Source organism: Eublepharis macularius, chromosome 12 (genome assembly GCF_028583425.1).
Source record: "Eublepharis macularius isolate TG4126 chromosome 12, MPM_Emac_v1.0, whole genome shotgun sequence".
Classification (NCBI taxonomy): Eukaryota; Metazoa; Chordata; class Lepidosauria; order Squamata; family Eublepharidae; genus Eublepharis; species Eublepharis macularius.
In genome coordinates this window covers 27,227,441-27,242,198 of record NC_072801.1, presented here as the reverse complement: position 1 = coordinate 27,242,198, position 14,758 = coordinate 27,227,441, and the positions used below count along the sequence as shown (strand labels likewise).

Below are 14,758 nucleotides of genomic sequence, written 5' to 3'. Positions count from 1 at the left end.
GCAGCCAGTGTGCGTGGTTTCAGACCAATGAAAGACTGAATTTGTTTCTCAAGGTTGGAGTTTATTTATTTAATATACATTTTTTGGGGGGGGATCCCACTTTGATTTCTGTTTATCACGTTCTTATGCTGGCTGTGTTGTTTATTGCATTAGTGATGCTTGGATCTGATTTTGTTGAGTCTGTTTTGTGTGACTTTTCATTGCTTCTCTGTAAAACCAATGAAATTTTTTGTGACTGTGCTCTCAAATTGCCTTCCTATCTATTTGTTATATTTTCCTCCAAGAAGCTCAGGGCAACATATGTAGGTCTCCCCCACTCCATCTCACAACAACCCTGCAAGATAGGGTAGGCTGAGCAAGGGCAGCTGTCCCATGGTCACAGAGTGACTTTCACAAACAAGCTGGGATTCGAACCTGAGTCTCTTCAACCCAGCACACTAACCACTACACACTGCTGTACCCTTGGCAGATGTTACTAATGAAAACAATCATTATATAGCCAAATATTTGGAGGACATTCCATATATTCTTAGCAATCTTACCACTAGCCCTGTGAGAAAGGTCAATATTGCTAGCCCCATTGCCAATGTGGTCTGAAGCCAAAAGTAGGCACGAGGCCCTTAAAAAGTTATTTTTCATTGAGAAGGAGGATTTATCCTGCCTATTAAAATGTAATGAGCCTTACACAGGGTTGCCCACTAACAAGAAAAGCAGTGTGGCAGGCTTGCATTGCCCCTTCTATGGTTATCTCAGATATACATTTATCACTCATCCCCAAAACCCCTGTTAGATCAGAGGAATTGTATACCTCTTTCTTCTAGTTTAAAGTCTACTAAAGATAGATCCAGAGAAGTCAGCTGTGTTAGTCTGTAGTAGCAAAGTAGCAAAGAGTCCAGTAGCACCTTTAAGACTAACCAACTTTATTGTAGCATAAGTTTTCGAGAACCACAGCTCGAGCTGCGGTTCTCGAAAGCTTATGCTACAATAAAGTTGGTTAGTCTTAAAAGTGCTACTGGACTCTTTACTATTTTGCAGCTACAGATAGAGTCACTGGATTCTGTGCAGCTGCTAGAGTCTACCATAGCTCAGTGCTAACTTAATGATTTATATTTGCTTTCCCCCCCCTCTTTTGTACAGAAGGGTTTCCTGTGAATATTTTTGCTACTGTATGTCGTATTTTGTTGGTTTGTGATCATAATAAACAATCGATTGTTTTGGCAGGGCACAAAACCATGGGTGAAGTTTGTGACGAGCATTATCAGCCTGCTGTATGTCACACTTTTGTTCAGGGCACAGGAGCAGCAGCCAATAAAAATGTTAGCAACCAGCACCTTCCGTGCCCAGGTGACCTAAAAGAAGGGCCAAAAAGCTCTCTGAGGCCTAAAGCCATGGGGTCACTATCTGCAGGTGTCATTTCCTGCTCTTTCTCTCCCTGTTCCAGACACACACCCACACACAACCATATTCAAATAATTTCCTGTGTCATTTTCACACATGGATTTTTTTTCTTCATATTTAACCATCTGCGGGCCCAAGAGACAGGAAGCAAAACCTGAGGTATTACTGAGCTGCAGAGAAAGAGAGACAGAGAGGAAAGTTGGGTTCGACCCTTCTGAAAAGACGTTTCTCACTGGACCCCGGCTTTTCCCAACAGCACCTGCCTGTGTTTCCAGCATCCTCACACCAGCAGGGAGGGAGACGTGCCTCTTGCAAGACTTTTGTGGGATACGGAGAGGACAATCTTGGAGATGGAGGCAGTGGCTTTGTACAATTTCCACTTGGCGGAGAAGGACGAGCTGGCCTTTAAGAAGGGAGACACACTGAAGGTATTTGCACCAACCAACCCATATCCAGGACTCCGTGCTTTAAAAATAACTCCTGACCAAGAAAAGTGAAAGGTTGTCATCGATATCAATTATGCCGCAGGTGGGCATAATATTATTGACTGCCACAGGGTATGGGGATGGCCACTTGCTTAGGTAAAGGTAGTCCCCCTGGGCAAGCACTGAGTCATTACTGACCCATGGGGGGACGTCGCATCACGACGTTTTCTTGGCCACTAGCTTAGATAGCTTCAAAAGTGGATGAGACGCATTTACGGAGGATAAGTTCATTGATGGCTATCAATATTTTTATTTCCTTCATTTATACCCCACTTTTCTCCCCAAAGGGGACCCAAAATAACTTCCAAAATTCTCCCCTCCTCCATTTTAACCCCACAACAACCCATTTGATCTGGAAGACTTGGGCTCAGATTTCCTCTCTGCTATGGAAGTTTGCTGAACAACCTTGGGCCAGTCACACATACTCAGCCTCACCTACCTCACAAGGTTGTTGTGAGGGTAAAACAGAGGAGGAGAGAATGTTGTAAGAGAAAAGTAGAGTATAACTGATGTACATTATAAATAAGGAATTGACAGTATTATTAGGAGAGAAGAAAATTTGCTCCCACTCCCCCTCAAAGAATCTGGGTTCACAGAACTCAAGCATAAGGTGGAACTACACATAAATATTTGAACTTGTATGCTTGCCATATGGGATTAGGAAAGCTTTATTAGCCTTCCAGAGATCAGTTAAGATGATTCTCTTCTGTAGCGACTTTGGGAAGGGGGTGCCACATCATCTCTCCCCCAAGGGAAGCTGTTTTTGTGCTAAGTTTTCGTCTTGGGATTCTTTGGCATTTACTTGATTGATGCTGTTTTATTGGGGGGGGGGGGAGCATGCTGTATTGATGACATTTTTAAAACCCTCAGGTAGGCCCGAATGTATTTTGCTGCTCTTTATTGTTTTTCTAGTGGATTTTGTAGTTTAAATCGTTTATCCTTTTTTTGTTTTCAATAATAATATTCCAGTTTTGCTTGTTCGCAAGCTGTCCTGAGAAAGGTGGGGCCTGTATCTTACAAATCAATAAATGCTTCGTTCTCCATCATCAGAAGTCCCCTTTCGCTTTCTGCTTGTTCTGCGTTTCTGTCCACCCACCCTCTTCTGCTGGCCTCCAGGGAGTTCTCTCACGGGGCGGGGGGGGGTCCCCCAAGTGTCCCTGGAGAAATCTCAGATCCTGTTTTTGCTACTGAGCTTCACAAGGAGGTGCAGTGGGGGGGGGGGGGTTCTGCTGTACAAGCAAATGGCACATCTCCACCCTCTTCTTCACAAAGGCCATGTTCTCTGGTTGAGAAACCAGACAGCCAAAAAGCCACTGTTTGTTCTGAACCTTTTGAAATTCTCTCGAGTCAGTCATGGGTAACACTATCCTCTATTATCTTATTATTTAGTAACTGGTCAAATGATCAACCACAGGCTAAGACTGTCTGGAGAAAAGGTTGTAGGGTTGCCATCTTCTTCACCCACCCCCGTTGCTGCGCCTTTACCCGGTCATAATAGACAAACTTTAGAACAAGGTAATTCTTCTCTCTAAGGCATGAAAATGCTTCCCTGGTGGCTCGCTGCATCTCAAGCTAAAGGGGAAAGAATACGCCACGCAGAGGGTTTTTTTCTGGCCAGTTGACAACATGGGAGGGGATTCCTTTGTATGTGCACAGAGGCAGTTTGTGTCTCAAAGGGCGGTCAGAACTGAGCCAGCCATAAGTCGTTTAGCCATGGGAGTGTAATGGCAAACCAGAAGCAACTGCTGGTTGTTTAACTTTCTCAGGAGCCACCCCAGTATCATTTCATTAGTTTGCAATTTTGGTTAGCTGTAAGGACTCCAACGTGATCCTCCCCACCCCGTTCTCCTTCACACAAGAGACTTGGGGAATAAAATTCTTTATAAGCTTATGGAATTCCTAATTCTTGAGCAGGCATTATTTGTTTACCTCATTTACAGTCTGCTTTTTCCCCCCAACAGGGACCCAGAGCAGATTATATTGTTCTTTTCTCCAATTTATCCTCACAACAACCCTGTGAGGCAGGTCAGGCTGAGAGTGTGTGACTGGCCTAAGGTCACCCACTGAGTTTCCATGGCAGAGCGGAGATTCAAATCAATTTCCCAGACCCTAGTCTGACACTCTAACCATAACACCACAGTCATTTCCACACATCCTAACATTGCGCAACACTCACGGAACAAGGGCACCTTCATGGTGCGATTTCTGACGTCATCGCACCACGTCCATCACCCACCCCTGCTTTTGGGGTGAGTTGAGAATGTTTCCTCTTACATTTTGTTTGTTTCAGTGTTGCCTGAATCAGAGAGCTTCCCTATGCAAAGCAGGGATGCTCAATGGGAGAGCCCCTGCTTTGCCTGCAGAAAATTCCAGAAGAGGTCCCTGTCATCACAAGGTAAATGATCTCAAATGGCAGGTTCTGGGAAAGACTTTTCTCCCCCTAAATTCCACAGATCTGTTTTCGCAGCTTACTTTCAACACAGACTGCCATGCACCTGCGACCCCTCTACCCTGTTTAAATGAAGAAAAACTGTCATATAAACATATATAAATATTTCTAAGGTCTGTTTTTTCATGTGAGTCTCTCTAAAAGTGCAGCAGTTTGTGCGTGCACATTGTCATGCTGCCCCATCAGAGTTTTTACAAACACAAAGAACATTATTTAAGCATTTCATTCAATCTTGACTGGGAAGGTATCTTAATTATTTTCTTAATTAGGGGTTTTATCTTAACTACCTTTTAAAATAGATTGCTTCTGATTTATGGATAGTTTTTATGTTGTTCTTATTCCATGGCTTGTTTTTAATGGCTTGTTTTTATATGGTTTCGTTGTTTTTATTGTAAATCGCCTTGAGCGAGACTCTTGAAAAAGGTGGCATAGCAATAGCCTAAATATAAATAGATATAAATAAATGGTGCTTGATTTGGGTGGTGAATACTGAAGGTAGGACAAGCCAATCAAAGTCTTCACTCACAAGTGATCATGGCTGCTGAACACATTCGCTACGAAGTTCTTAACATGCTTATAAAAAATAGTGCGCTAAATGCATGGGCAGACAACTTAGTGGGCAGGTAGCGATTTGGTGGAACACCCGATCTGCAGGCAAAAGGTCCAGGATTTTATTCCTGGCAACTTTAACAAAAGGAGCAGGTCATAGGGGTCGAGAAAGACTGCCACTTGTGACCCTACAGAAAGCTGTGGCCAGTCAGAGTAGACAGTACAGATCTTGACTGACCAAAAGTCTGACTCGGTAGAAGACAACTTTGTGTATGTTCACCTTCAAGCGTATCATCACCCAATTCTGCTCTAATCACGATCTTCTCAGAACACCTGGTCTTTTCCCCTGCAGATCCTGAATATGGAAGATGACCAGAACTGGTACAAAGCCGAGCTCTGCGGTGTCGAAGGATTCGTCCCCAAAAACTACATTAAAATGAAATCTCACCCGTAAGTAGGTCCTAGTACATTGATAGGGCCAAGGGAATCTGTTCCAGCTTGACCCTTCCTGCGCTTCTCACAGGCTACCAGCGGAATCATAACATCTTCAAGCTGGGAAAGACCTTCCCCTGCTCAGTCATTACATGCCATGAAGTGACGAAAAGTCCCAGAGCTCAGTGAGGAAAAACCAGGCTCGGCAAACTCCATCTTGGTACAGGTAGCAAAGTCCGCTCCTGTTCCATGGAGGACTAATATTGTGCAGATGTGGGAGAACATCTGAGGAGGAGTAGGGATGGTGTTGTCACATGACTCGTATTCTGGTTCCCAGCATGTTGGCACCTACATGCCATAGCTGCAAGTAGTTGCAGGATTACCACCTCTTGTAACCTTCCAATGAAGCGTTAAGGGAGCTGCCAGGCAGACGGGCATGACCTAGCAGATTGCCAGGTACCATTGGTCCTGGGAAGCTGTACCTGGGAAACAGAGGCCTGGTGTAAAAGAGAGGAGGAAGAGACAGGAGAAAGTGCCTGGACTGGAAATCTGGAGGTACTCAGGGGTGTGCTGGTTGCTGTATGAAGCCCCCCCCCTCCACTACATAAGGAGTTGTGGACTGCTTGTTTCACTCAAAGCCCTGCCGGAGTATCTTGTTTCTGTGGGTTCTTTTAACCTTCAAAATCTTCTGAAGAACCCTGCTACCTGTCTTTATCAGCCTTGCTTTTAACAACCAGTTGACCCACAAGTTAATCCTCAGGTGTAGTTCCTTTCCTTTGCTTTTTCTCTGTGAGAGGGACAGCTTCACCCTCTACATTTCTGTGGATGGGATGGAAAGCACTGGAGCAGGGTCCAGTATGGAGACAGTGGCATGTTACGTTTCTGCCTTGCGTTCAAGGAACATTTGACTCTGCTGGAAGCAAAACATTTTACCCTTCTTGAATATGAAAGGTGGTAATTTCAGAGTGGGTGTCGGAAGTCTGCAACGGTGACCACACACTGAGGCTCACAGCCTGGCAGAGGTCTAGCATTTTGCTTGCTTTTGTATTATGGGATTGAAGTGGCCACTGACATCTGTCAAAGGCCAGAAGAGGGCTAGGGCAGCCACCTCTGGGTTGAGAAATTCCTAGAAATTTGGTGTGTGGGGGGGTGGAGCCTGGGGAGGGCAGGGTTGAGAAAGAGACTTCACCAGGGTAGAATGCCATATCAAAGCAGCCGTTTCCTCCAAGGCAACTGATCTCTGTAGTCTCGAGATCAGTTGAGGGCCCATCTCCACACCAAAGACTCCCACCAGAATGTGAGATATGGCTCTAGACCTCTAGAGACCATTTTGATGTCACACTGGCTGTGCCGCGGGGAACACTTCCCGCGTCCCAGTGAGGGAGGAACTTGAAGGAAGGTTCATAGCAAAACTCTTGAGTCAGCTTATCAGCCTCAGCAGGGCCAGGGAGTGGGAAGTGCTCCTTCCTCAGATGAAAAGGGGATTTTGTGTAACCTCCTAAGCATAGGGTTGCCAGCTCCTGGAGATTTTCTGATGGACCTTGCGGAGAGTGAGGGACCTCACCTGGGTATAATGCCATAGAGTCCACCTTCCAAGGCAGGCAGGGAAACTGTTCTCTGTCACCTAGGGATCAGTTGTAATTCTGGGAGATCTCTACCCACCATCTTGAGGTTAGCAACCCTAGCATTCCTGGTTGGAGAAGAGCAGGGATTCTTTAATCAAAATTTTGAGGCCTGGAGGTAGCAGGAAAGGGAAGGTAGTGTTGATTGGCCTGGCATTTGTGTCTCTGAAGAGATCAGCATAGAGGAGAATCAGATCTTTTACAGGAGGAGCTAGTCAGCCTCCCCCCCCCCGCCCCCGCTCAATCCAGAGCTACCCCTGTGTACATTATTTCTTGTTTCTCTATTTACTGCTTTGCATCACTTTACAGCTCAGCAGTCACATCCTGTTTCCTCTGGTGCACCAAGGTCAATGTGAGAAGCAACCCCGACAGATTTAAAAAGAAGACTGTTTTCTTTAATAGTTTCTCTCAGGTGGGATTTTGTATTTCCTAACTTAAGCATCAAGCTGCCAACCTCTAGTACAGTTTTATCCCACCCTTCCTCACTCAGGGTGGCATAAGTGGTTCTCTCATCCCTCAACTCTATGAGGTAAGTTAGGCTGTAAAAAAGTCTTCTGGAGTCCTTCGTGGCAGTGGGAGGAATTGAACTGCGGTCTCCCAGAGCCTAGTCTGACCATCAAACCAATAAACCACACTGGCTCTCTTCTTTTCTTCTGTTTAAGATTGGTTACAAAGTCTCCACAGGTTTCCTGTTCTATCCATGGATAGAGAATGTACTCATTTAGGTGTCAAGTTACCAGACCTCAGTGAGATCTCAACTATTTCCAGCCTTATTGTTCCACACAGACAGAATCAAAACCCTTTTTAACCGATGTCACCAGCTCACTAAAACTAGTCTTTCTTTAAGGTACTTTAAAACCTTTCCCCAACTTAAAGCTTACAAGCTTTTTCCTAGCTATCTGTCTCCATTTCCAAATGACCAAATCTTAGGAGTCAAACCTACCATAATCATTAAAAGCCCAGACAGAGATTTTTCTTTCTCCTTGGTGTGGCTAATTTAAGGGCTTTTCTATGAGAGAACATGACATCATGGCCATAAAAAGAGAAACTATTCTCATTACTTATAATTTAAAATCACAGATTATGATAAGAAAATAAACAAGATTTTTTTTTAAAGCAAGGAAGTGTCCATTAAGAGTGCAGCAAACCATAAAAATAAAAAATACATTTCTTTATTTACTTAATTTATACCTCACCGTTCTTCCTAATGGAAACCTAAAGTAGCTTACATTTTTCTCACTTCCTCCATTTTATCCTCACAACCATCCTGTGAGGTAGGTTAGGGGGAGAGAGAGTGACTGGTGCAAAGTCACCCAGTGAGCTTCCATAGCAGAGTGGAAATCCGAAGAACACGAAAAAAATGAAGGGAAAACCCTAAATGAATTAGGTCATTCAGAAGTGATCTGTATAACATCCTTGTATATATTGTTACTGCGCTGTTCATTATTTGTTCTATCCAAGGGAGAGGTGCCCTATTTAGGTGTTACACATATAACGATTGTTTTAACTTTATGATTTTATTGCTTTATATTCTATTTCAAAATTTTATATCATTGGTTCACTTTCTGTATTAACTTCTGTATTTTGTTCATTTTCATTTGTTTTTCTCATCCTTTTGGTTACCTAGAGAGGGGATTTGAACCTTGATTTTCCCAGATCCTAGCCCGACACGATTAACCACTACATCACACTATCCCTCTATCTTCTTTTGAATAGGTGCCACCTTTTCACTGACCTCTTTTCTTGAACTTTGAACATTATGCTCGATCTGCAGTTATTTTATTTGAACACATGAAGCTGCCTTGTTATAACAATAACTATAACTATAACTATAACTATAACTATAACTATAACTATAACTATAACTATAACTATAACAACAACAACAATAATTTGATTTATATACTGCCCTTCGGGACAACTTAATGCCACACTCAGAGCGGTGTGCAAAGCAGGTTTTTATTATCCTGATGACAATCACCCTTTGAGGTGGGTGGGGCTGAGAGAGCTCTGAGAGAGCTGTGACTGACCCAAGGTCACCCAGCTGTCTTGGGGTGAAAGAGTGGGGAATCAAACCCGTTCTCCAGATTAGAGTCCTGCCTCTGGGTTGAGAAATTCCTAGAGACTGGAGACATCAAACTGGCTCTGTACCGAATCCTTGGCCCATCAAGGTCAGTCTTGTCTACTCAGACAGGCAGCAGACCTCTCAAGCAGAGGTCACCTACTGGCTGGTCCTTTTCACTGGAAATGCCAGGGATTGAACCTGGAACCTTCAGCCTGCAATGCAGATTCTCTACCACTGAACCACTTATTCCCATACCACAGAAAGTGTTGCCTGATGATTCCTGCCTCTCCATCTGTACTTTCAGGCCAAGGATCAGGGTTGACAGACTTGATTTATTTCTCCTCTTCCAGTTAGCAACTAACACCGTCTTCCTACTCTCCACGCTGTCTCCCTCCAGGTGGTATTCAGGCCGGATTTACAGACAAGTGGCCGAAAAAATCCTCTTGAAAAAGAATTTCCGAGGAGCCTTTCTGATCCGGGAGAGTGAAAGCAGCCCCGGAGACTTCTCCATTTCTGTGAAGTAAGCCTGCACCTTTTTCCAGCCTTGGTGCAGGGAGTGAATATTGCTTGGTCGGGGACTACAGGAATGGCAACCTTGTGAAAATCACAAACTACCTTTTGAGACAAGTGTGCCAAACATGCAACGCTAATATACAGAAAGGCACAAATAAATTGGAAGGATGTAAACCCCAAGGATGCTGTCTAGCATAGACTGAAAAGAGCAGCAGCGATTGGTGCATGAGAACACCAGGGGGCACTCTCTACATACTACAAATAATCTCAAAATTGCATTAAATATACTAGAGGTTTACCCTACCAAAAATACCCAGTGACACAGCTCCTTTGCTACACTACTTCAGACTGTAAATGGAGGATTTAGTGTCTGCATGATCCCCATTTTTCAACCCCCCCCCACCTTAGAAAAAGTGGTATGTGCCAAGCAAAAGAGGGTTTCAGCGCAGTCCTGATTTCAGTGGGCTCAGACTAATAGCTCTGTAAAGGTTTGCTCTGTTTCTGACCTGACCTAGCTATCTTCTCACTGATATTCTCCTTGACTTCATGCTGGGAAACTCGCACCACATTTGCACTGCAATTAGAAATTAATAGCAAGTATTTAAAAGGTCACTTGAGAGAAGGAAGCTGCTTTAGCCTCCTGCGACAAAAACAAACAGGAGGCTTCTTCAGCCCTAAAGACAAACACATTTTTATTTTGGCCTAAGCTGTCATGGACTCGAGCCTACTTTGTCACATGTACATAGTGGATTCTCAGTAGGCAGGCGTTTATAGCCGAGTTTATGAAGGGGGGATGGGCTGTAAACAGCAGGGTCAATGAGCCGCAAAGGTAGGACTTATGAGAACTGCTTCTCTTTTTTAAACAAGAAGAATATTACAAATGTCACTCCTGTAATGTCTCGTTTGACCATCTGAACAGTGACTCAAGCAGAGGCACAGGGAAGGGCTCTCACCTTTTCTCTCTCGTCACTTTCTCTAACAGCAGAAGAGGCTGGTCCCCCTGCAAATCATTAAAGGACCACAAGGCCATGCAGGGACAAGGTCCAAGACTACATAAATGCAATCAGCAGGAAAGCAGGACTGTGAATCAATCAAAATAAAAGCAAACAAAATTGACTAAAGGGGGACTGAATATTCTCCAGCAGCACGAAATGTGGAGATCAGCTGTAAGTCAGGCAAGGCCGTGTTGTGGATGGACAGAACGTGCTCTCTGCCTGCATGTCCTGTTTATTCCATGACACTGAGAGCTAAGCTACAAGTGACGCCTGACACAGGTTGGACACTTGTCAGCTTCCCTCAAGTTTTGATGGGAAATGTAGGCATCCTGGTCTTGCAGCTGTAATGGAGAGCCATGCTGTAAAACCAGGACGCTTACATTTCCCATCAAAACTTGAGGGAAGCTGACAAGTGTCCAACCTGTGTCAGGCGTCACTTGTAGCTTGGCTCCTAGTCTAAAGCTGCTCTCTGTCCAGTGACAACTGGATTATCAGCCTTTCCTAATTTTGTTCTCTGCACCAAACATATGAAACTGCCTTTCAGGGATCATTGGTTCATCATCCCAGGAGTCTCCAACCTTTTTAAGTTTTTGGGCACCGTTGGAATTGTGACACAGGAGATGGGCACAACCATAAAATGGCTGCTGTGGGAAGTGGAGCCACAGTAGGGTATCCAGGTGACTGCCAGTGGCAGGCAAATTCCTGCAAGTTTGCCCCTTTGCCTGCCGATCACTGTCAATTGGCAGGAGTTCTCAAGCCATCAGGCAATGGCTTGCCACCAGTAGGCAACCTTGGCACACACATTCTCAGGGGGGTGCATGAATGTCACTTCCAGTAGTGACATCATGCTGGCCACATGAGTGCTCCTGCATTTTGCATGGGACCAATTTTGGCCCAAACAGGCCAACTGGCCCCACACAAAGCACAAGGTTTGTGTGGGAAATTCCTGGAGATTTTGGAGCCTGGAGAGGGCAGAGTTTGGGGAAGGGACAGATGTCAGCAGGGTATAATGCCATAATGGTCAACCTCTAAAGTAGCCATTTTCTCCAAGGGAACTGATCTCTACGGCCTGGAGACCAGTTGTAATTCCGGGAGATCTCCAGCCGCCACCTGGAGGCTGGCAACCTTAGGTCACTCCCGCAGCCAGTATGATGACAACACTTTGGGATGAGTGTTCCCAACCCTGCCAGTTGCTTAGGAGAACTGGCAACCCTAAACCACATACAGTGCCGGGGAGGAGTGGAGTAATTTTTTAAAATACACTGTGGGAAAGAGGAACGAGAAAGATAATAAAACTAATACTGTACCAGAAGCTGTCACCAAAACAACATGATTTTAATCTACTCAATGAATGAGAGATCACCAGTGGCCAATCAGGAGCCCCACCTGGCTTCACACCCTTTCTAAAAACACTTTACAAGTGCCCAAAAAGGCATCAGCGGGCACCATGGCTATCACAGGCCCCACGTTGGGGACCTCTGGACCATCCATTTCAGCACCGTAGGCATACTCTGCTGTGGCTCAGGCAGAGAGAAGTACCCCCCTTTACCTGTTTCTTGAAATTCTTGAACTCAGGCCTTCTGTGGCTAATTAAGTGCTCTTCCATTTGACCAAAGGCCTCGCCCCCTCTTCTTTTTACAGCTACGGAGAGCAAGTCCTACACTTCAAGGTGCTCCGGGAAAGGAAGTGTAAATACTATCTCTGGGAAGAGAAGTTCAACTCCATCAACGAACTAGTGGATTTCTACAGGACCAACAGCATTGCCAAGAAGCAGCAAATCTTCCTCAGAGATCGAGAAGAATCACAGGAGGTAGGCCTGGGGGAAGGGGAGGTGGGCCCCATTCTCCAAAGTGGATCTTATTCTCCTGCTGTCTCTCATTCCCACCTGGTTAACTTTGGCTGGAGGCAGATAAAGTTTCCCAGAGAATGGAAGGCAACTTGAACTTGAGACCTCATGGTATAGATACTTTCCCTACTTTGGTCTCTGGTGAACAGAGCCTGCAGGTTTTTGCATTGCCTCAAAAAGCTGCAAAAAGCTGTTTACCTAGAAGCAAAAAGGGAAACCAAAAGAAGTGACACCTCTCCCACGACCATCTCCTGAAGTTCTTCAGCCTCATGTCGGTTTGCACCCCCCTTGGTACCTTCTTAGTCCATTCATGATTCTGGTGAGCTACTTCATGTCAATCACACATCTGGGGATGCTTCCACACAGAGAAGGGGGTGCAAAAATGCAGCAGGCAGGATGGGAGCAGGTGGGAACAGCATCCATATGCCCCATCCTTGTGCCACTCACTACAACACCCCTTCCCCCCTCCACTGATGTAAGAGGAGCCCCATAGCCCAGCCCTTTCCCTTCTCAGCTGAGCCATATTCCCTGGTTGAGCTAGGAAAAGGGGGTGGGGGAAGCCCTTTAAAGGGCCAAAAGGGGGGAGTGGAGGAAATGCAGAGCTTAGCCTTGCCATTTTGCAGGTGGAGCTTAGCTGTAGGCTGGGCATCCATGTTCACTCAAGAGTTCCTCCTTTGAGTCCACAAGTCATGCTCAGATTGTCATGTGGAAGATTCCATTACATTTGTGAGCTTCCTAAATGCCATGCCTGGGGAAACCTCTGTGTGGAAACGTTCTGGAAGAGAAAAGCCGCCAGCCAGAGTAGGCTGTTTCTTCTCTGATATTCCCTCTTTGTTTTTTGTGCAGTCCAAGAAATTCAAGTTTGTTCAAGCGCAATTCAACTTCCTGGCCCAAGACCCAACCCAGCTGGGCTTCCTCAGAGGGGATGTCATTGAGATCCTGGACTGTTCCGACTCCAACTGGTGGAAGGGGAAGGTGGGTGTGAAAAGCGGCTTCTTTCCCCGGAACTATGTTTTCCCATTGCGCATGTGACCCACCTTATTAGCGCTCTGATGGGATGACCACTTTTCAGCAGCCAAGCTGAATCATTCTGAGACTGGAGGAGCTGCCAGAGATCAGCAGAAGGACTTCAGACCTTGCTCCAGGCGGGGGACAAAGGGAACACTTCACGCATGATGCTCCAGTCATGTGAGAGTTGTGGTGTAAGGCCATACTAGCATTACCAGAATTCTGCCATATTATTTTCCAGCACGAGCTTAAACAGATTCACAGAAGCTTCACAAATGACGGTAGAAGATCTTCAGCTGTTGCCCAAGTTGATGGAGTATATCTACACTGCAAACCTAAACTGGTATTACACCAGTTGAACTTATCACTCTTCCACTGAAGAATCTTGAGAAATGTAGCTTAGTGCAGTCACTGAGTATTGTTAGAGATCTCTAGTGCCACTTACACAAACCTACACTTTTCAGTGCTCCCAGGGAAGAAAAAATGACTACACAATCAGGAGGAAGTATGTACTTTAGAATACATTCTTAATGCTTTTTTCCTCGCCTATGTTGCGTGTTATATCTGTGTTCTAGAATGGGCTTTGCACAAGATTTGTTTGTGTTTACACAACATGGAAACAGTAGCATGATTTGCAAATTCCAGAGAGAGTAGCCCTGTTGTATCTATTGTATCAAAACAAAACCGAATTCCAGTGGTACCTTAAAGGCTAACAACATTTAGTCCAGCACAAGTGGTGTGCGTCAGACCTCATTTGTTCAGGTACAACTGAAAGAAAGAAAATTCATTTACCTCATTTTCAGGAAGTGACAGAAGCTGAAAGGGCACAGGGGAGGAGTTAGGCAAAGAAAGTCCTAGAATGACATCATAAATCAGGTGTGGTTCTCTATGGTCTACAAACGTCAACCACTTTCTGTGCCAGGAGGATGAAAGGAATAGATATGTATGGGTACATTTGGTAGGTGCCTCATGGCTTCTTGCCACCCCCCCCCCCCAAAACAACGCTGAACAGTGCAGGGTACTTTCATGATAGTCATGCATCCCTGAGAACAAGAGGTGGCAGTGTCCCTACACAAATAATCACATTGTATTAAATGTATGAGTCTCTCTACCCAAGACATCTGACAAGAACACATGTCAGGAGATGCAATGGTAGCCAGGAAGGGTAGCTTAAAAAGACAGAGCCAGCAGCAGGGCAAAGACTTTGCTACACACTGGAGCTGTGTGAAGGGGCTGTGAAATGCCAGAGGGGAAACTTCAGCCCATTATAACCTCCTGGTCCGCAGCTCTAGCCCATTTCCATTCCTCACTGCCCTCTGGTTGCAATCCCATACAGTTTTAGATTGGAGAGGTGCAGGGGGGGGGTGTTTCTGGGAAAAGAGGTGGTGGAACTCAG

At 45.2% G+C, this 14,758-nt stretch overlaps 1 protein-coding gene across 2 annotated transcripts; it reads left to right on the top strand.

Moving 5' to 3' along the window:
* Positions 1 to 1,584: 1,584 nt before the first annotated feature.
* GRAP (GRB2 related adaptor protein) lies at positions 1,585 to 14,017 on the top strand. 2 transcript variants are annotated; one of them, XM_054994936.1, is made up of 5 exons: positions 1,585 to 1,826; positions 5,234 to 5,331; positions 9,398 to 9,520; positions 12,150 to 12,318; positions 13,207 to 14,017. In XM_054994936.1, the coding sequence occupies exons 1-5, from the start codon at positions 1,749 to 1,751 to the stop codon at positions 13,384 to 13,386; spliced, it is 648 nt and encodes a 215-aa protein (XP_054850911.1). In that variant the 5' UTR covers positions 1,585 to 1,748; the 3' UTR covers positions 13,387 to 14,017. The 2 variants fall into 2 exon arrangements, with proteins under 2 accessions (XP_054850911.1, XP_054850910.1); XM_054994935.1 differs by having other exon boundaries at positions 13,201 to 14,017.
* Positions 14,018 to 14,758: the final 741 nt, after the last annotated feature.